This window comes from Anser brachyrhynchus, assembly GCF_964034855.1.
Source record: "Anser brachyrhynchus genome assembly, chromosome: 1".
In the NCBI taxonomy this organism is placed as follows: Eukaryota; Metazoa; Chordata; class Aves; order Anseriformes; family Anatidae; genus Anser; species Anser brachyrhynchus.
In genome coordinates, this window is record NC_137694.1 from 862,727 (window position 1) to 885,110 (window position 22,384).

The window sequence follows — 22,384 nt, forward strand, 5'->3', positions numbered from 1 at the left end:
GCAATTATTCCAGTGATTTTTTTCCAAAGGTACTTCCTCAGGTGCTCCAGTTTGAGACAGTTCCTCAGCCTGTTCCCTCAAAGGCAGACACCACTTGGGAATCCCCTTAGAAGTCTCTGAGGTGAGCACCACCGCAGACCATTTAATCAGATTTTCTGCAGTGCTCCCATCTGCTTCACACCCTGATCATCTCTCCACCCTACATGTTCCATGGGTTGTCTTCGTTTGACGGCTTTGGAGTATCAGGGGTTTTGCCTTCAGCAAGCTTTCTCAGAATGCCCTTGTCCAGTCGCACAGCCCAGCCACAGTAACCTTCCTCCACGTCTGGACACAGCCTTCCTTTTTTAGGATGCAGTTCTACCTGTACTGCGTTATTTGTCTTTAACAAAGCCAGTCTCCTACTATTTTAAATGTTTTCAATACAACCCTGCACGCACCATGGTTTTTTTTATCCATTTACAGCATCATTCACCTCCTAACCAGTCTCCCCACGTGTGCAGTTCAGTGTCTTAAAGTTATGAAAAGCAAACCCAAGCCCCCAATAATGCTGCTTATGTCTTTTTGCTCCTACGAGGATGGTAAGTTTGAGTACATTATGGTTACTGTTACAAAATGATTTTACAAGTTATGTTTCTTAGAACTCTCAAGGTTATATGAAGAGTTATTTTTCCTTTTTCTGACTCATTGCTCCATGCAAAAGGCATTCTTGATTCCTAAGAACTCATGCACTGTGCCTCCCTGTGACACGTATCCTGGCACCAGGTGAATAAATGAAATCTCTCACTCTTATAGATTATAGTGTGTCCAACTCTTACAGCCTTTTCTTCACCCCTTCCATCCAGGCGCTGCATCCCAACCATAATGCTTCCACGCTGCTGCTAACTTCATCTCACTCAACACGCAGCCCGTCGAGCAGTTAGGAGCTGTCCTCCTGAGCTGCATGGTCTCGAGAGGTTTGAGACCCCTTAGTAGGTTAACAAATTCGTTATAAATGGACATTACAATTCAAATAGTTTAACACTACTTTGATTGCTACAGGTCTTCATTGGGTTGCTTAGTTTTGCATGCCGTGGTTAGAAGGGGATTTACTGTTGAGCTGTCCTGTGCAGCCTCCTTTCTGAACTCCACACATTTCCATCCTACTGACATTTCAAGAACACTGCATTGTGATGATCCCGGTTCTACAGCACGCATCCTTCTGAGCTGCACAGCCTTGCAAATCTACCAAGTTTCTCTCTTCCCTGTTACTGTCTAAAAACTTTTAACACCTTTTCTTAAGAGCCAAAAATTAGGTTCTACTTGGACTTAGTCTATTCTTCTCCCGTAGGTTTTTATCTATTCCAAAATGAGCCCTGGTTTTGAATACTCTTAAACTCTCAACCCTCCCTCCAGTGCCTCACCCTGCTTTGGAAATGCTCCATGCATCTGTGTGTAGTGCTGGAAGCAGTTCCAGAGAAACGCTTCATGAGATGAGCTCTGTCCCAGCAAGCAGGTCGCCACGCAGCTCTCAGGAGCTGAGCACTGTCTCCTCTGCGCTGGGCAGTCACCCTGCCCATCACTACACCTGCTTTTCCAGCAGGCACCTCACACACCGCTCTTAGAGGAAGATACACCACCACCATCTGACACACGTCTCTAAGTTCGATTGTGGACTCAGGGCCCCCCCAACAGCAGATGCTCCTCCAGCTTGCCAGCACAGGGACCGCACCGCTGGAGGGGTCTGGAGGCAGGCTGCTTCCAGCCCGGGGCTGCCCCCGGGACCTGGGGCTGCCTAAACCACACGCGTACCCTCAAACCCTGCCGCAGAGGCATGCCAGCCTGCCTGCAAAAGCCAGGGGCACATGGAAGTAAGCGCTCTCAAACTGAGCTTCCCTCTTCACGGAAGAGCCTCCTTTATGGATTTTGCTTCTTGAGGAACCTGTTTGCCTCCACTCTCCTTATGCTTCATCTGTTTGGCAAGGAGAGGCTGTTCCACTTCACCCTGCAGCACGCAGGAACGGAGATATGAACTGTCTCGTGAGAATCTCAAAATACAGGAAATAAAAATATGGCCTGGCTTATGAAGTACTAGAGTATTCCGCAGTGCAACGGGAAATGCACGAATTAGTGCTGGCACGGTCCTTGGCACCTGGTACCTCGTCGTGCACACATTCCGGTAAAGGGCCACAAGCCTCACATTGTTCAACATCTTCTCAGCTCATTAACTTTTAATCAAAGTTTTCCTTTATTAAGAAAAAGTATTACCTATCAACTTCAGCAAGAGATTAGGGGTTTGAGCTTGTTTTAGGTGAGATGTGAAAACAATACGGATAAAGAGCTGCATGAAGCTCCAGGCCAGCCACGCACGGGTAAGCCAGTTATTCTGATACGCTACGGGAAATGCAACAAGTCCAGAGAAGAATCCCAGAATCCCAGGCTGGCTGAGGTGGGAAGGGACCTCTGGGTCCACCTGCTTCCTCCCTGCCCCAGCAGGTGCCCAGCCCCACATCCAGGCGGGTTTGGAGATCCCTGAGGAGGAGACCCCACAGCCTCTGGGCAATGGTTGTGTGCCGTGTTCCTGGCTGAAAAGTACCTGTATGAAATTTGCACTTGCAGGACAAGAGGATGAAAATAATACTCCTGGTTCCTTCTGGTAATTCAGCTTTGATAGCAGAAGCCTCGCAGAATCAGCCGTACATTATTCCAAGTTACTACATTACGTATTTTCTGGCGTTTCCTTATCTGGAAAGCCACCTAAACACACTTGACTGTCTCATGGAATAATAAATCTAAACAATCCCATCCTTTCTTCTGTGGATTTCTAGCAACAACAGCAAAAACCAACACTGACCCGTTCCCACAGCGACAAACTCATACGCTTTTATTAATTTATTTATACATGGAGCAAGCAGCCTTTTATTTTTACATAAACTTAGCAAAGAAAAACAAACTTCCCAAATTCGAAATGCAAATATTTTCAAGTATACACTTAAATAAGATGCATAAATACAACTTGATACGAGAACCAGGCATATCTAAGGAGTTCACCATCATAAGAAAGAGGTTGTTTACACAGGTGCTCTCCCTCACTATAGGAACAATGAAACCAACAGATTCTGCGTACGCAGCGCATGGAAAACATTACATGTTTTATTCACTGTACAGATCAATTTCTTTTGTGGGTTGACTACTGAAAACCAATCAAGTTCAGAAATTTATAACTCTGAGCATAATGCTCATTCTTTGCTTGCAATTTGAGTTGGACTCCATGATCCTTGTGGGTCCCTTCCAACTCAGATATTCTATGATTAATTTTGATAAAAATGTACTAAAGAAACTATTGGGATACCGATCATTCTGCTCGCAAAGTTTTGAAGAAACAGCAAGACATTTTTTTAGACAATATCAATGAAAAAACATTAATAATAAAGAAATAAGCTTCTGAAAATTCACTACAAATATGAGAACGCCGTGAAATATTTCTCAGTATTTGGAAGATTTTTGCAAGACCAAAAATATTGTGTCACTGTACACCAGAGCATTTCTAACATCGAGATCTCTCATTCAGTTTTCCTCATGTAGGACAGAAAACAAATACCTACTTGAAGCGGACCTTCTCATCCATATCCACAGGGGGCTCATGTGTGATGAGGTTGACAAGCTCCTCCATGCAGTGCTGCTGGCAAAGGAAGTCCAGCAGCTTGCGGTTCTGAGCCTTGCACTCCTGTAAGATGTCATCTTCATCCATCAGCTCGTGCAGTGTCACATCTTCTTTATCCAGCAGCTTATCCACATGCGATGTTGTGTTCAAATCAAACTTCCAGAACATGATGATGGGACACACCTAGCTGTAACACAGAAGAACAGGAGTTAATCTTCAGTCTTCGCTATTTATTCCTCCTCTATATTTTCCGAACAGAATACCTCAATATAGCTTCTAGCCAGCTTTTAAAAATCAGATAAATTCTTTACACAAAACTATTAAGTACTGCTTGACTCCTGGTGTGAAAAGTCAGGTTATAGCTGTACGACACCAACAGTGGAGGTGATATATGCGTGACCTGGCTTCAACTGCAGGTAGGTTGAACTAAAACCACAGAGCATGCTCGTACACACAAATGGGGAGACCTGTAAAGGCAAAGCATCAGATGATGGCACTGAATCTTCTTCTAGGAGCAGCCTGCGCGGCGCCTGCTAGGAGAGCAGCTGTAGCGATGGGAAGGGTGATCACCCAGCACAGAGAGGCCGTTCACAGACAGGGAAACCACGCTACCGCACTACCACCAGCTTGCCTTAAAGGGCTCGGCCTCTTTGTACTCTTACTACAGCTTCCGTAACTGTGCTCACTGGCCAAAACTTCAACAATTATTTACGTAAGAAGAAAAAAGGCCTTCGGTATCAACAAAGGCAAGAGAGAAGTAAAGAATGACAGAACACTAGACTACAAGCCATTAAGCTCACAGACGTCATAGGCGTGTAAAGCCAAGTGGTCTTCAGCAGGACAGGCGAGCACGCTTTGCTGTTACAGAGGCCACCCGGAGCCCCAGGGCCGGGTGCCCGCGGACCCCAGCACGCTGTGAGCGGTGCACGAGGCAGCCTGCGGCACCGTGCCCCCTGCGGCAGGTTCTGCACTCCTGAACCCTCCTCCTCCTGGGGGAAAAGCGCGGCCTGGAGACCAGCGGTTCCTGTTCCCTAAAGGACATGAGACTGGGCAGCCAAAGTTTGGTCCGCAAAATAGTGCCCGGATTCTGCTCCTGCCCGTCCCAAAGCAGACACTCAGCAGCCCGCACACAGCCACCCGGCAGCCAGGCTGGGCTGGCACGTGGTGCTGCGTGCTCGGGTTGGGGCTTACTGTTGATCACCAACAACACGAGTGGCAACAGGATACTGCAAGCCAAACAGGATACTGCAAGCCAAAGCCAGAAGCTGGAACTTGAGCGAGGCTCTCCTTTTGCGCACACTCTGGTTCTGAAGCCTTTGTAGGCATTTGGTGAAAGGAAACCCTCCTCACCATCATCTCCCTTCACAGGAAGCTCTGCATGGACATTACACATCAATCCCAACAAAATTCAACAGATTTTGATACAGCCCTTTGCGAAAGGTGGTAAAAGTGAGACTGCATGTAACAAAAAAATGACAAATTACCGAAGAGCACCTCGGGCTGGAGTCTCGTCCTACACACCCACGGTGCGGTGCCTGGTGATGAACAAGGCCAGCCCCAGCAGCACGTCCTGCCCCCTCCAAGCCCACCTGGCCGTGGTCACAGAACCGCCCTGCCCCGGAGCTCCCTCGAGCCCTCTCGCAGCGTTTGGGATCACCTCTCGCGTCCCCTCCTGCACCCACTGCACTCTGCGGCACCCTGCAGAGGGTGACCAGAACCAAACGCTTCATTTCTGCGGATGTTTCACTATCGCCACGTAGATCAGTAAGAATATTCCCCTTCAAACAATTTTCACTAAATACAGAGCACTGCACATTATATTATTCATTTTCATCCCGTTCCTACCCCTAACATTTTCTTTCCAGTCATCCTGACTTTTCTCTGTGTGAGCTCTACTAATTCATCTGTTTCCCCAATACATGTTGAGAAGAGTCATTAATTATACCAAAACAAGACAACGCCCAGCCCAATCCTTAAGAAACTCTTCCAGTGGTCCTCCTCCAGCTCAATATTTCTCTTACAATTCTGCCCTTGGACATCTCACTCAGGACCTGGCTAACTCACTTTGACTCTCAAACCAACCACCACCTTTCCCAATCTTGTTCTGTCATACAAAATATCTTAATGACCTCCGCAAAGAAAGAAGACTTACTGAATTTCTTTCGTTTAGAATACCAGCTGCCAAAGAAAGAGCTCAGAGCGGTTTGGCACAACTTAAGTTACTGATCTTTATTTCATTTTTCATTGTTGGATCTGTTACCATTCCCTACAAGGAGCAGAAGGGAGTAACCCACCTCGTCCTTCTTCCCCAGTGACACTTCCAGCATCTTCAGTAAGTACAAGGTAACTTCGATCCCTCACCTGTAGACATCTGTACTTCAAAAAGCAGCTACGTCAGTTATCTACCTGAGAAGTCGCGAACAGGCTTTCGTTCCTGGCTCCCACTTTGCGTTTCAGATAAAGTTCTTCCCCAGACACTGCCTCATCCTCACTCGAAACCCACGGCCCTACCACAGGTGCAGAAGCCTAACGAAAGGACGAGCCAGCTTCCGAAGGACACGGAGGCCGAGCACAGCGAGGGGGCCGATGCCACGAAGGGGAGTGGGTGAGACGGCGTCATAGTGTGGGCTATGGGGATCAGAGACTGTTGCAAGAAATAAATGATCATTAGTACTAAAGAAATGAGAGTAACTGTTATTCCCCAGTGACAAAGGAGATAAACGTAGTTAAAACAAGATAAACGTTCTGCGCAATAATGCTATTAAGCCGCAACACATTTTAAAAAACGAAGCAAACTGGATGCAAGATGTCAAAGCACTACATTCCCAGATCATCTGTAAACGCACAAGATCATACAGCAGGATTGCGATGCCTTTTTTAACCTAACCCACATTACTATTTCTGTAGCAGCAGGAACACTTGCTCCAATCATTCAGTTTTGCTTTCTCCAGCATCCGAACATTACCACACCCGATCTTTTGCTAGCTCCATCGCTTGCATAACTGCATCTGTGACAGATTTTTGAAATGATCCTTTTTAAAAGGAGCAGAAACCAACACTGTTTTTCCTCCAGGGAGGCTTACTGAAGGGGGGGGGTCTGATACTGCTGAGGCTAATTTTCTAATTACCTTTGTTTAAATATCTGGGTCCCTTTCAGTATAACATTAACACTTAACCTGCAGCTGAAGGCCTTACAGTAACTATTACATGAAACACATTAAAAGAAACATCGATTTCTTTTATTATTTTACAGTTTAAGGACTCTTCTCTTGTGCATCGAAGGATCTCTAAAAGAAGGATCATTACCTTATGAAATTAAGGCATCTTTTTTTCTTGGAATAGCTCCATTACCCATGGTATTTGATAACGGCTCTCTGGAGCTCCACTCAGTGGTTCAAAATTCGTCACAGGGAGTTTGGTTTAGAGAGCTTCTTCCCACATCATCACTCTCTTTTATTTTAATTTCCTTGTTCATCTCAGAGACTTGGAAATGGAGACAGTGACTGCAAACCTGTCCTTCGCAGCGCTGACACGACGAGGTCCTGTTCGAACTTAGCGGTGGCACAAGACCGGATCACAAGCGGAACATCTCCGCTACGAACCTACAAAGCGCAGCCTCCCCGTAACCACCTCTGCCTTCCCTCCGCCCTCCCCACACCACACTTACCAGCCGGCCCTCGACTTCGGGCCGTTTGAGGCGGAGATCCCGTACCTTACGGGGACGTGCACGGCCGGATCCCAGGGGACACAGAACCGAGATCCCGGTCAGGCCTCACAGCTAGAAAAGCACTTCACACCAGGCTCCTTTTAAACGCCCAGTATCAGTGGTTTTAGTCAAACCCTCAGCATCAAGCAGCTTGTACAGCTACCTACCAACACCCAGGCTTTGCTCGGGACAGGCCCACACACGGGGCTGTGGAGGGGTACAACGGGTCCAAGGTGAAGCTTGGCCGAACGTCCCACGGGGCCTGACACCGCCGCTCCCTAGCGATCTGCCAAGCTGCCAGGTCGACCAGGTTAGGCCGATCCCAATCCTCTGGGAACAACTCCCCCACCAGAAATAGCAAAACACGTGGCAGAAAGAAGTGGTTTCTAATTCGAGCTTTCAGTGTTCTTGAAATAAAAAGTTAAATTTCAGCACTGCAGCAAGAAGCAAGAGCTTCTGCATCTGTCCGTGCAGCTATGGAAATGCACTTCCATGAATTTCTGAGCTGGGAACAGACATCTGAATTTTCAACCTACGTGACATTTCTGTGACAGTAATGCTGTTTGCCCGCATAGCGTGTTCATTACAAACTGTTCTTCAGATATTTTTAACGAACTATGCTTAGCTATAAATTCACCGAGGGAAAAGCTGACATAAAAGGCCTTAAATTAAGAATGTTTGGGTGCACAGTTAACCTAAATACACATATATTCCATAGGCGCGCATGGCCTACACACGTAAAACTTACCTTTGACAAGCCGACCCGTTACGAAGCCGGCAGTTGCAGGTTTCTCCCCGCACCTTGCCACGGTTCTGTAGGAGCTGTCTGTGCGAAGGAGAAGCCGACCAGCGGTCCCCAGGGAGGGAGGCCGGCTCCTTCCTCAGCCCACAGCTGACACACCGCCTGAAGCAGAGCTCGGCAGCACTGCCGGGGCTCGCTGGTGGAGCCGGGCCTCTGGGGACGCTCCCCACGTCCCGGGACGGCCGCAGGTGTAACCCACGGTAACATCTCCACAAGCTTGGATGCGGAAGGGTACCGCGAAACAACGCCAGGCACTGCGGGAGGAGCGGGAGGCCAGAAGCCAGGCACAACCCCGACCCCGACGAGGCCCTGCTGCCCCTGGGGCCTGAGCCTCGCAGCCTCCGGAGGCAGACACGCGGCTGAGGCTGAACGAGCAGCTCGGGCCCCAGGGCATTCCTCGGCACCGGGCAGCCCTGGATGGTCCAAGGAGCTTCCCGCCCAGCACCCGCACACCCGACTCCAGGCTGCCCACAGCCGGTGGCGACAGCGTGCCGCTACCCACGTGCCAGCAGCGCCAACAGGACGGACAAGGGCAGCTCGGAGCCCAGCCACCCAACCTGCGGAAGCAGCAGGACAAGCACACGTATGTGTGGATGCATGCGTACAACACGATTCCGGTGTGTGTTTTCATGCAGCCTTCTGCAGTACGCTACTGAGCTGCTGATGCACATGGCAACGCCTTGAAAGCACAGGACCAAGGGTGGGGGAAAAAATATCTGTATGGCGAGAAAGGTGCGCGTCTATGAACGCTTCGTTTTGAGTCGTCAGGAAACAAACTGTTATTCCTACAGCAATAAAAAATGTTTATTACTACTTAGAAAATGATAATCTACTGAAGTAACTGACCCATTCTGTAATGATTAGGTAATTAACTTCTGTAATCTGTTTCACTGTGGCTAAGTTATAACTAACAAGGCACTCATTCTCCACAAGCTATGATGGAGAGTCGCAAGAGAAGGACCTTAAGAAATGGGATGTCCCCATAAAGTACCTTAGCTACGGTGAGAAACCTCAGCAGCATTAATCAGCACGCTCCAGCCCATCGACAGGACCCACCACAGGGTCTCAGAGACAGAAGGCAGAATGAGAAAGTCTGGTTTTGGTACTAAGAAATGCATCCACATTTTTTCTATAAACCAAAGAAGTGCATCTTCTCCTCCTTCCAAACAGTTGATAAGAAAAAAATTCCCACTGAATAACAGAGAAACTGAAAACAGCTAAAGAGTCTGAGTATTACAAGATCAATAAATTGCATTTACAATTTCTTCTTGTGATGCATGACTTACAAAGAGTCACTGCAGTGTCTTAAGGATGACATAACAGAAAGCTAAGAGCTAGGAACTTCTAAACACTAAACTACAACCACTAGAAGCCACTTATAAAGTTAAGGAATACAAAACGGCACATCACGAGAGGTAGATGAAGACAAGGAGCTGCCAAGAAACAGGAATACAAAAGAGCATCCTTTCTCTAGCAGCATGTGGCACTGCGCAGCTCAAGAAAAGAAAAACCAGGAAATTAAATCAAGTCAGGGGCATCTTACACACTTAATGGAAAACAAAATAGAAAGTTTCAGATTTCCAGGACAGAAGACCACAAAGAAGCGGACGTTAACTGCCTGTTTTAGAGCGTTCCCAACTATTAAGCATTCAGAGTTCTGTGCCCTAGCTGCAGGTTTTGATGGGGTGGCTGATGCAATTTGAGCCATCGCACAAAGCAGGGCGCTCTCGGGCCTTTTCACCCAGCGGGAACGGAGGGCTCTCTGTAGCTGAAAGGCAGGTTTTACCCTGCTGCAAAAGCTACGTTTGGAAACGGCAGCACTACCCAGACCCATGCAGGGAAGTCAGTAATGAGAGGTTAGGAAATGAAGCGTACTCTGTTCACCGCAAGCTACGCGGTCACTATCGAAGCTGATGGTGCGTGGCTGTATCTGAATGAGGACAAAAGCAGAAGTGGCCTCCTCGGGGGGCTGTGCCACTGCCTCAGAGGCACGGACACTATTTTCCGCTCAGAGCAGGACAAGGAACATCCCACCTACACTGAGTAATTTTGTGGTCTGCACTGTTTCCTCTTGCAGGACTGCTGAATCTTCTTACAGAGCTCACCGTCGTCCCTACGGCCTTTGAAGTGAACTGCACTGCTTCCCGCACATCCATTCCCGTTGAGGAGGTCCCAGTTCTCAGACCGGCAGGCCCTCCGTGCCTTCCTGGCATCCCCAAAACCCACCAAGATCGGCACCACGGCCACAGCCAGCCTTCCCAGCCACCACCCGTGGCTGCGCGGTGGTAAGGAAAGGGACCCCACACCGGAGGGGAGGCCCCACAGCTGCCCTCCAGCACAGGAGCCCCCGTGGGTGCTTAAACCTTTAGCACAACGCCCAGCTCCCTCCCCATGCTTCCCAGTACCTGCCAGCGAGTTGTGGTGCTCAGAGCTCTGAGGGATCAGTTTAGCCAGGTGCACTTTAATACGCGCATCTGGAGAAATGTAAGCTTCTACACAACTTTGTCTCGGCCTTACGATTATTGATGTGACACCATCTTGTAGGTTCAGTTACCCAAACACGAAACTAAGCAGCATTAACCATTGAGCATAAAGAGTTACCAGTCAAAATGAACTTGAGTTTTCTAAATTTTACTAACAGTGTTTCTTTTCAGCTACTTAGTTGTCATTCTTCCCCCCGCCTCATATGACAAAAACCTCTATGTACCTACACCTACCCTACGTACCAAAAAACCCTACGTACCACGGTTCACTTATTGTCCCCATGTTTAAGTTTCCAATTTTATAAAACTGGCACGTCCTTAGCAGTAGAAGGATGTTGTAGAGATTCGCAGCTGTGAACAGCTTAAAATAAGCTTTCCTTAACTGGGTATTTCTTCACCAAGCTGTTATCCTCCACCACCAGCCTGTCTTTATTTGTAGTAGAGGCAAAGTTCGTTTGAGATACCAACAGGCTGCTTACAGACATGGAGGTATTCAAAACAATCCCTGCTACACCACTCCTCAAGTTTCACTTTCCTTCCTCAGACAACAAGAAAAAAAAAGAAAGTTAAATCAGAACATGAGAACACGAGGATAAACACGTTTGGGTCAAGGTTCACATTCTTGCTGCTCAAGCTAACTCTTGATTTTATTTTTTTTTTCATTTAAAGCTGTTTCCAGCCCTTTTGTTTGGGGAAAAAAATTGAAACATATTCACTATAGCTGTCCGAATGACACCTGTCCAACCTGCAGGTTGCCTTCAGCAGTGGAAAAGGCAACAAGAAGCAGCGCACTGCTTCCAGCCAGCAGAGGCAGAAGCCGCAGGTCTCCCTGTTCCAGCAGGAGCCTGGAGCTCCACAGGCCTGGGGTTTGCAGGGCCTGCTCACGCTGCGCTGGTGGTGTCTGTACGGCAGCCTAGGTCAGAGCAACGTGGAGGGAGCTGCCAGAAGGCTACCAAGCAATGCTGTCCCCGAATCAGCCGAGACACGCTGTTCTCAACAGTTTGTAAGGGACTTGAGGACTTAATTTTCCCCAACTGCTTTAATCAGCTCTGAAGCAGTTACTGGTACTGACCTTTAACACCTTCAGAGTGTCGCCAAATTACAACGAACCAGGGTTGTTCACACAGCTTTGGAGTCCAGCTTTTTACAGTGACGTAACAGGAACAGACCTGGGTCACTTATTTTCAAGGAGTTATTTCAATCACGTCAGTGCACTTGACACCCAGTTGCAAGGGATTTTACCTGGGCAAAAAGTTTACTGAACAGTTTCCTTAAGATCCTATTTTCATTTATACCTAAAGTAACGTAGGTGTATTTTTAATCGCTATGAACAAATGCACTTTCCCCATCCTCTGCATCTTCAATACCACAGGGTAATAGAAAACCTTTATTGACAGGGAGCTACTGAACAGGAGAGGAGGCTCTGGCAATCCTGTATTGGCTGGGGCGAGCTACAGGCTGTAAAACAAGTAGAAAGAAACTGTCTTAAATACAACTTGTAACGTGCTTTGCTGTCCTATGACAATCATCTTTGGTGTCAAAATAAAGTCACAGTTTAGTCCCCTGATTTGTCAGTTTTCTTCTGTTCTTGGTTGCGGTTGCAAAAGCAAGACTCCTCGTAAACCAGGCGTGCTCTGTCAAGCTGGAGGAACAACCAGCGCATCACTGCAGGCTGCCACCAGCAGGGAGCTCTGACAAATCACACCATTAAAAGAAATAAAAGGAAATATTTCATATTGCAACCGACAGCAAGGACCAGGTCAGGCTCAGAACGTTTTGTATAGAAGACTGACTTGATTCCTTTATGCCAATTAACAGCATTGAAGGCAGGCAGGTGCTTTCCAGACACAGGGAGGAGAGACAAAAAAAGCAGCTTACTGAGGAGATGGAGAACAGGAGAAAAAAAATGAACAAAACTAAGGTGACCAAAAGGTGTTCCTTGTATTTTTAAATGCTAAGTGGCTTAGCTGTTGCAATTTTCTATAAGCACTGCTCACCTGTGTGAGCAGGGAAGGACCTGGATTTGTTGCAGCAAGGTTTTTGCTCTTCAGTGCCTGCCGGTCAGTAACACATCCCCTCCTCCTCCCCACGTTTTGTGGGCAAGAAATATTAGATGCAGAGCTCTGAGGAGGCAGGGCTTGTTAGTCTTGTAATTCAGTACCGGAGCAGAAAGACAAATATTTCCTACATGCTTCTGAGCAAGTTAAGTATCACCGCCCTTCCAGTTTGTTAATAAAATGAACGAACTGTATGTATCAGATACTTGCACAGCTGCACTAAAGCCCTGGTACGTTCGGGTACCAAACCAGATTAGGCCCTAACACGTCCACACACACCTTTCTCCTGGCATCTGCCGCACCTCGGGTACCAGGACTCCGTCTGGATCATCCGTGTCAGCTGCAAACTAGCAATAGCTTTTGCTTTTTCAGTCAGACAACTGCAAGCCCTTTAAAGTTGCTTGTATTGCATTTGAACTGGAGCACAGAAGGGAGAACCATGACGGCTTCAGGAAACAAGCTTCCTGCAACTGTGTAACGCCATTTCTGAAGATTAACTGCTTGGTGGAGAACATTTCTAAATTTCATGGATGTAGAATTAAGCTGTCATTCAAACACTTGCTATTTGCCAACACTACACTCCAGGAATGTTTTAATATTTACAAGGTATGCAAAGGCTTCAATCAAGAACCAGCAGAACACGCACAGCAATTCGTGACTGAGCACAGATCCTGGGCTAGATAACTACACAAAATAAATACAGTTCTCTCACTGCGTGTGTTTCAAAGTCTGCGCTACGTTTTGTCTCATTGCTTACCCAAGTAGTGTCAAAAACCTACTTTCTGCTTTGGGGGGCCTCTAGCGACTGTTCTACCCCTTCCGTCTCACTTCACCTCATCCTTCCGTGTAGCAGCAATTTCCGCTTTGTGGTCAGGCTTTTATTTCAGTTAACAGTTGTGCTGGGGTGCAGGGAGGTCTCTTTTTAAAGCCCTCACCGAGTGTCATTAAGTTTGGTGGAGAGGCCTCTACATTCACTAGAAAAAAAAGCCTGCAGAAGTAACACGTGGTTAAAATTCATCGCCTGACAGACCGATACTTGTGTTACCGTAACACCTACAGCACCTTGCAGTTCTCCTCTGGCTGCCATAACTGCACACATTTCCTTCTTTCCCTAAAACTTCGGATGAGTTTGTGTCTTAATTACTGCATTTGCATTTTGTCCAGGATCATTCCTGTAGCTATTTCCATAGTTACCAAAGGCTACCCTGAGCTTTACTGAATATGGGCGCGCGCACACAAATCCCACACCATTTTCCTACCTTCTAGAACACTCTCAGAGCATTCAGTACTCCAAGACCAGTAAAAACGAACTTCGGAGGGCCAGAAATCACCACAGGCAACTCCTCCTGGAAACTGGGAGGAAATTACCAAGTTTTACGGATTTTTTATTTAAGCCTATTTAAGCCTATTCCTGATAAAATAAAACATTGAACATTTTCCACTTAGTAACAAGTGGAAACACATGGAAATGCTGAGAGTAGTATATTATCCTTCTTGTTTCCAAAAAGAAAGCGTTTTTGAATCCTTCTGACTTTCCTGTAACATCCTGTCTGTAGTGAAAATGTGACAGAGCAACCACCCCAGCAGCTATGTCACAGGTGAAGATTCCCCCTTGGTCTCACTCACTTCAGTGTGTCCCTTTAGTCTTACCAGACGGGGATTCCTGAAATTAATTTAGATTTTTTTTTCTCAATTTTTATACAGAATTTCCTTTGTTTCCCCTATAAGCATAAATGATCAAACTTTCTACACGGGGAAAAAGAAAACCACCTGGAGAATTATCTCAAACTGCACCACGAACAGAGACAGCTTCAGAACACGCCTGTGAGTGAGCTGCCAACAGATCACCAGGACTAATGGTACTCACCCAAGAACTTGACAGCTTTAAAACACTGTTGCTGAACAACCAGTGCAGGAAATAAAGTGTCACATTATTTAACCTGGTGAACTTGACGCCTGAAACATACTTTCAAAGAGTTTGCTTAAAGCAAATTGTTATGCAATTTATTAAAATCACAACAAAAACAAACAGATGGACAAGAACAGTAAGATCAATGGTTCGCCTGAAGCCCCAAAGAAGAGTTTTGCATAGACTGCTCCAATTAATCCTAAAGAACAGCTCAGTTTCTTGTCAATCAGCAGCTGGTAAAAGCAAAGGAAGTAGAAGAAAAATGCAGCAAGTAAGGTCCCAAAAGAGCCAGTGCTCCTCAACGTATTTGTAAGTAATATCGGAAGAAAGACGAGCAGCAAGGTAGCAGCATTTACTAGCAACAGAAAAATATTTAGCGTAAGCCTAATCGAAGCTGACAAACAGCTGCAGGATGCTCGCATGGTAATAAGCAACTGGACAAGAAAATGGCAGCTTTAACTCCGTGCTGACAAAGGCAGGCACTGCTCACGGCAGAAAACCCAGCCCCGAGCAGCCACCTGCGAGTTGTTAATGCCCCCCGATGAGGGCCCTGCAGCCACCCGGTGCCTTCAGACCGGAGTGCCAACACCTTCGCTACGGCACGCTAACGGTGCCCTCTGAACAGAGGGCAGGCAACGTGCCCCGTCCCCAAGGGCCGACCAGCGAGCCCCCGCCTCTCGGCTTGCTCCAGCCCGACCCGGGAGCTCCTGGGACCCACCGGCACCCGCAGTGCCCTCTGCTCCTCAGGAAGCCTCCTTCTCCGTGGGTCCTGCAGCCGGGCCGCCCATCTGCTCCGCGCTGATCCGAGACGTATCCCACGCCCTCCCACGCCACCAGCTTCTTTCCCCTGAACTCTCACACACTCGCGCTCCGCTGCCTGCCCACCCCGCGCTCGGGACCTCCTTCCTTCCTCCCGCGGGCTCGCGGAGCTATCTCGGGACGGAGCCACCGCCCCGGCTTCCGGAGGGCTTCGCCGGGCCCGAGTGCTGCAGCACTGAGCGAACAAGCGGCCCTCCTCTGAAGAAATGCGGTACTTTAACACACAAATTAAACAGATCCTGCTTGTTACAGCCTCTTGGAGAAGATCGTGGAGCCACTGCTCAAGGATCTCAACACAGAGCAGCAGCCAAGGGCGTAAAAGTAGCATCAGGATTTATTACAAGTAGGAATAAGCAAGTAAACAGAAGGCGTGACTTCGTTTTTGACTATCGTGTGTTTGCATCTCAAGCACTGGTCTGGTTAGCTTCTCTCAGAAGAGAGCAGAGCTAGAACAAGTACAGCTGGTCTGATCAGCTCCCGTAAGGGACCGAGCAGAACTAGAGCAGGCACAGCTTCCCAAGGAAGGCGCATGAAACCTGACTTGATGTACGGCTTCAGCTCAGGAAACCAGCAGATACAAAGAGCGGCGTGAGTGGCATTGAGGAGGAGGAGGATAGGCAGTCATTTACAGCTTCCGACAAACCTCGGAATGGCGACACCTCGAAGCTATCAAGCAGCCAATTTAAAAACAGGCAGAATGAAGTACTAATTATGTTCCACACAGCAAGAAAAAACCCTGTGGAACTTACTGGCATAGGAGGTTATGGCGTCCAAAAGCTCGATTGTCTTCAAACGAGTTCATTAGACCAGCTGACAGAAACCTGGTTTATAAAGGACTCTCAAACGTTTTGCAGCCGTGCTAGTTCAGAATAAACCGCTAACCTGGAGACTGTCAGCAAGCTGGAGTGCCCACCGTCCCCCAACCCTGCTCTCAGCTTCCCCAAGGCATAAATACCCTTAGCAGGAGCAGGTATCAGCGTCCCGAGCCAGCTGGGGCTCGAGAATGACTGCAATTTGTCAGAGTGGGCTACACTTACTTCCAACCACTATTTTCTATTTCTATCTATTTTGCTGGCACAGACAACCACATGCCTTGTTACTATCCATGTGCTGCAGCTCAAATGGCTTCTAGAACCATTTTCACCAGTTTCAAACCATCGGGTCTGACAGGCTCCATAACCGTAACCAGCTCCAGCAGCAGCAGCATCTCTTCCCACAGCTCACCTGCAACCTGCACTTTTCTGCAACAAAACTTGGGATCTCCTGAATTCTCTCAGGAGCTTTAAGAGCCTTCTCTCCATCCAAGGATTCAGCAGGCTGACTACTTTTCTAGAGGAAACGAGGCTCCTTCACAGCCTACTCCCCCGGTAAACCTTTCTTCACACAGTCTCTTGCCTTTGTAGTACTAAGAAAGCTTTTCCTAACTGAAATACCAACAGGAACATGACCGAGTCCGTCGGCTCCACCACGTGCATGGATCCAGCAAGGACTGCCTGCTCCCACGAGCAGCCAGCCCAGCATCCTGCCTCGCAGCAGCCAGGACACCTCCAAATAACCTGGGGCACCAAGTCCCCTGGGTAATTACACGCTGCATGAAAGGGCACTTCCACTTGCTTGCTTTAAGCTGCCTGCTTGATCACTTTGGTGCATGCTTCCAGTTTCACCTGATGAAAACCTTTCACTTTCACGTCACGCCTATTCACTTTCACTACACCAATGACCAAGCTTTTTGTGTGTCATTTCCATATTGCTGCTTCTTAGAAGAGCCACGAGCAGTTTCCAGAATTAGAGATAGCCACCAGAAAGTTAAAAAAAGGTTCTGTCTTCTTCCCATTAACTATGGGCATGAAATTCAGGTTCATGTTTTGAGAAGCACTTGGCAGTTTAGCCTGGTTTTAGGGAGTATCCCGACCAGCACACCAGGACCAGCCTGCAGATCCAACAGCAGCAGAGCTCCCCAGCTGTACGCAACCAGCCCCGAACCATCAGCGGGACCCTCCCAGCGACATTACAGTTCCCTCTCAAATGCCTCCAGGTTTTAAATATCAGGAACAATCTCACCAGCGACCACCAGCACACGCACTACACAAATACGAAACATGATGTCATTACTGGGCTTCAAAAGAAAAGGCAGACGTGCATACCTTCAGTAGAAGTTATTTCAAACGTGAAATCTTCTCCACAGACAGAGAAACATTTGGGTTACAGTTCCTGGAATATATCCAGCTTCAGAAAATTATTTTCATCCAGTGTGAATTCTCTCTCGAGCTTCCTATCCTGGAAAAAATTTTAGAAAGTGATTGTTAACCAAGGGTAACTGACAGACAAAGACTTCTGCCTGAACAAACTTCCCCACAGCCCTTTACTCAAACAAAATCCGTGATAGTACCATAGGTGTGCAAGGCCAGCAGCACGTCAGATGAGTCCTTTTAATCACCCCTCCCCTCCTGTAGCACGGGAGGAGCGTGAACCTTTCCATCAGGCCGTGAGAGCACAGGGGTTAACCGCCCCTTCGCTTCAGCTGCGAGAGCCGTACCTCGGTCAAGAGCATGCTTGCTTTCCTGACATCGCTTCAAAAGAAAGTTTGAGGTTGCCAAGGAAACCGAAAGGCCATTTTCACTCGTTCCAAGAGTGCCGGCAGCAACAATGCACGCGCTTCACGTTCGGCCGGGGGCCCTCCCGCCTTCAGGAGGGCGCAGGGGCCAGGAGCCAGCTCCCAGCGGCTGCAGCTGAGGACTCGCGGTGGGACCAGCTCGGCTTCGCCCGCCCCGTCCCCTGCCTTGCCCGAGGCCAGGGCCCCCGCACCCTGGGCACATCGCCACACAAAGTGTCTGTCGGCGCCCGTGCCCAAGGACAGCTCCCGAGCTGCCCCGACCCCAAACACGCTCAGGTTTACCAGGGCAGGCATTCCACGCGCCTCCAGCCCCGCACACATCACCGCCAGCACGGCAGCACGCTCGCAGGGCACCGCGCTCTCATCACATTGTCAGCGGCTCCTTAGCTGGAGATGCACTCACCCGAAGCCTTAGCTGGAAGGGGCAGAGCACACAAGGCCTTACTGCGCGTATTTAAGGTCTGTAACGTTGATGCCTTTCCTTTTCCCCAGCACTCACCCAACCACGTCATTTAAACGTTACAGACGATAACCGAGCGCAGCACAGTGCTGCACCGATTTCAGATCTGACCCCGAGGCCCAGCGAGCGCTGCTCAGAAAGCACCCGGCTGTCCACAGAAGTCAGCATCGCCCCATCCTCAGTACCACGTGAACACCTTGACACAGAACTCGAGAGAACGCTAAACTTCCTGCTTCTACGTAGCCCTTAAAGAGCCAAACTGTTTTGGAAATTAATCTGTGGTTTGGATATTTGCTGTATTTCTACTTAAAAGTGACAGGTGAGAAGAAAAGCTCTGAATAACAACTTTAGTACAAGTTTAACAGACGACAATTAGTACTTAAAAGCTACTTTGTTACGGAAATTCAAAACATCTCTATCATTTGGACGTTTGCTTGCTGTGCCTGTCCAGATAAACCATGCTTCTCGGCTCTGCACAACCCGTGCGATTACTCCAGCCCCAACTCTGTTACAGCCGTGTTTGAATCCTGGCACGAGCAGGGCCCTGCGGAACTTCCCGAGCCCCGGAGCCGAGCAGGCGTTAGGGCATTTACACAGCCCACATGGAGCTGAGGCCTCACATACAGTCCCCAGCGAGCCCCAAAAGCTCCCTGTAACACCGGGTGCACAGAGGGGGGACCAGGACCCATCTCGTTCTCCCTGGAAAAGCATTTCAAGAAGCTGGATCTTCGTATTTAGCGCCTCGGGGACACGACCGAGCCCCGTCTCCCTGGGACGGCCTTCCCACATCCTGGCGTGAAGGAAACAAGCCCCCGCAGCGCTGTCCTTCTAGTCTGAAAAGAAGGAAAATTTAATCTTCAATGCTGCAATTGTCTGACATCAGCCTCACACTTACGGTTGTATGCTCTCTCCCTCAATTTTTTCTTCAATTTCTTCAATTATTCTAATTAAAATAGTTAAGGGAAGGATTTTCAGAGAGGAGCGGCAGGACAAGGGATCTGCTGCGCTTCAACGCCACCGACACAGATCCGGATCCCGCGGCTCGTTCCTTTCCCACGCTGTGAACACTGCTCAGGTTCCGGCCTGACTCCCTTCTGAGGCGCAGTGTGTTTGCAACTCGGCTGCCAGATCTGGCACAAAAAGGCACAATAAGGCACGGTAAAAGTGTCTGTGTTCTGCCTTCTTTCTGAGAATCTGCGTTTCTTGCTAAACTCACTGCAGGTTAACCAGTTGCATTTGCCTACACGTTTAAAACTGTATTAGAGTCGACCCAGAAGAAATTCACATGCACACGTTTCTGGGTTGTCAAAGTCTCTCACGTCTAACGGGAGAAATTACCCGCTTCACAATAACAACTAATGGCTTCAGTGATATCCTGAAGTACGGTGAGGGGAACAAACTCAAGAGGTAAACATACTCCCTGTACTCACAGATTTTTAGAGAAATGTAGTATAATTTAGGATATGAATTTTAAAAGACACTCCAAACAGCAGATGTACAGACAGAGCAGTACCAAGGTAACTGGACGGCTATTAGCCAATTCTTTTTCAAAAGCCTTCTGTGGGGAGACTGAAACGTTCCCAGGTTCCACAATGAAGTCATAAAGATTAGAGCGAGGCCAGAGGAGGCCACGAGGACGCTGCAGGGGCTGCAGCCCCTCTGCTGCGGGGCCAGGCTGAGGGAGCTGGGGGTGCTCAGCCTGGAGAAGAGAAGGCTCCGGGGAGAGCTCCCAGCGGGCTGCCGGGGCCCGAAGGGGCTGCAGGAGGGCTGGGGAGGGACTCTGTGCCGGGGGGTAGGGGTAGGGCAGGGGGATGGCTTTAAACTAAGACCCACATCACTTCACAGAAATACCTCAGCGTGAGTTAGAGTCACTGCAATCCAGCAGTAAGACACAGCTTTTGAATTCAGAGTTATACCTACTTTGGATTAGGTAACTGTGAGCCGCCTGCCTTCCTCATTCCAGCAGCACGTTTTGGGGTTTGGAAATCAAATGCCTGTGGCTGCTACTGTGCCAAACCTGCTCCTAAGCCTCAGACCCCAGCGCGCACATCCCAAGGCTCACAGTGGAAGCCCTCGCTGGTACGGCAGCACGCCTAAGGACAATCAATAGGGAAGCGATTGCTCTGAACAACGAGCTAATCAACAGAATTCTCTGCCCGGCCACTGAAGCCAAGAGTTTCGTAAAATTCTACAGATCTCTGGTTTAATGGATAATGAAGTTTTGGACAGCTCAAGGACGCAGACAAGCATTTTGGTAAAAAAACAAATCCTCAGGAGGTACAGAACAAGGCAGCTGCCCAGAGGCGATCATTAAGATGATGGGGGGGGGGGGAAGAGGGGTTCACGAGGGGCTTTGGGGTGGGAGAGGCTGCAGTGTCCTTTTACATTAGCTCTTGAATTCCACAACCAAAAGTTGTCAGGTGCTAAACATCGCTACCAGAGATGGGATGTAAGCAGATCAGCACAGAACCGCAGCCTGGCTGAGGCTGGGGACACCTGCTGTGCCCCCCAGCCGCTGCCCAGCCCCACACCCAGGTGGGTTTGGAGACCCCCAGGGGGAGACCCCCCAGCCCCTGGTCCCGGTGCCAGGGCTCCGGCCCCCGCCTGGCCCAGAAGTGCTGCTGGGGGCCAGGGGGAGCCTCCTGGCTGCAGGCTGCGCCCGGGGCCTCCGCTCCCTAGCCTCGTGCAGCTCCCTGCGGGTCCGCAGGGACGTGGATGAGACCTAGTCAGACAAATCCTAGTAACCCCTATGCTCCTCTCATCCTAATCTGCAAACAAGACACAAAGTTGCTCTCAAATTCCATCCCAGGAACGCCACCGCAGGGCTCCCAGAGGCCTGCAGGGAGCGAGCACCATCAAGCAACACGGATCCACAGGTCACCACCGCCCTGACAAGCCGAGCGCTTCGTGCCACCACGCGATACCAGCACCTCGTCATCGCTGCCTGTCTGGTAGCCCCTGAAAAAAGGAACACTCTCAGTTATGCAAGCAAATAATGAAGTTGTTATACAAAGAATGAGAGGCTGATAAATGTACTGCTCATCATTACTTAATGACTTCCAGCTTCAAAGTAGTCACACACGAGCCAAACCTTTCAAATAGTCATTAGAAAGAACAAGGCAGAAAAAATTGAAACACTTTCACTTTATGAAAGAGCGCTGGCAAAACGCCCGAGGAACTTGCCCAAAGTTTGGTGTGAGCAAAATCCAAAGGAATTCAAGAGACTGCAGATTTACAGCTTTTCATTAGACAGTATGTTTCCAAATATACGAAATTACTAAAAATATCTTTAAGTTAATGCATTTGGAGGCACGCATCTCTAAGTGAAAGATGCAAATTAAAATAATCAGTCAAGAGCGAAAGTCCCATTTGTACAAAGCTTTGTTCTAAGCTCGCACAAAATCACAGCGGTGCAGCTTTCTGCACTTTTTTTCTCCCCAAATAATCCCGCGAGTACGGCGCGTCTCCCCACTGCTGCTTCCTGCGGTCTGTAAGGCAGCAGCAGGCTTCTGAGAGATCCTACAGCTCCTGCTGGAATCCACGCCGCCAGCCAAGAGAGCAAGCAGAGCAATACGGCACACCTGAGAGCATTTATGCTTTAGCAAGGGGAGAAAGAAGTTACGAACCCAGCTTCTGGACTGCCTCCCTAAGCCCTCCTCACGAGTTCCCATGTGCAGGACGATTTGCCAAGGCGGCTGCACGACGCGCTGCGCCCACCCTTGTTTCACAGGACGGTGCAGGACCGGCAGCACAGGTACCACAGCGCGAGGCCCGGCGTTGCCCACGCGTGGCTCAGCGCCTCTGGGGGAGCCCGGCCGAGGCCAGCAGGCTCCTGGAGACCTCTGTGGGGAAGCGCGGCTCAGGCCCAGCCCGTGACTGAATGCAACCAAAGCA

General features: G+C 48.9%; 1 protein-coding gene across 2 annotated transcripts in view; it reads right to left on the reverse strand.

Moving 5' to 3' along the window:
- The window catches only part of PPP6R2 (protein phosphatase 6 regulatory subunit 2), a 112,635-nt gene that overhangs the window by 66,913 nt on the left and 23,338 nt on the right, over nt 1-22,384 (reverse strand). For both annotated transcript variants that reach the window (XM_080577551.1, XM_080577552.1), the window contains 2 exons: nt 17,561-17,693; nt 3,582-3,827 (listed from right to left, as the gene is read on the reverse strand). In XM_080577551.1, coding sequence (XP_080433677.1) covers nt 3,582-3,808 — 227 coding nt within the window. In that variant the 5' untranslated portion in view covers nt 3,809-3,827; nt 17,561-17,693. The remainder of the gene's footprint in view (nt 1-3,581; nt 3,828-17,560; nt 17,694-22,384) is intronic.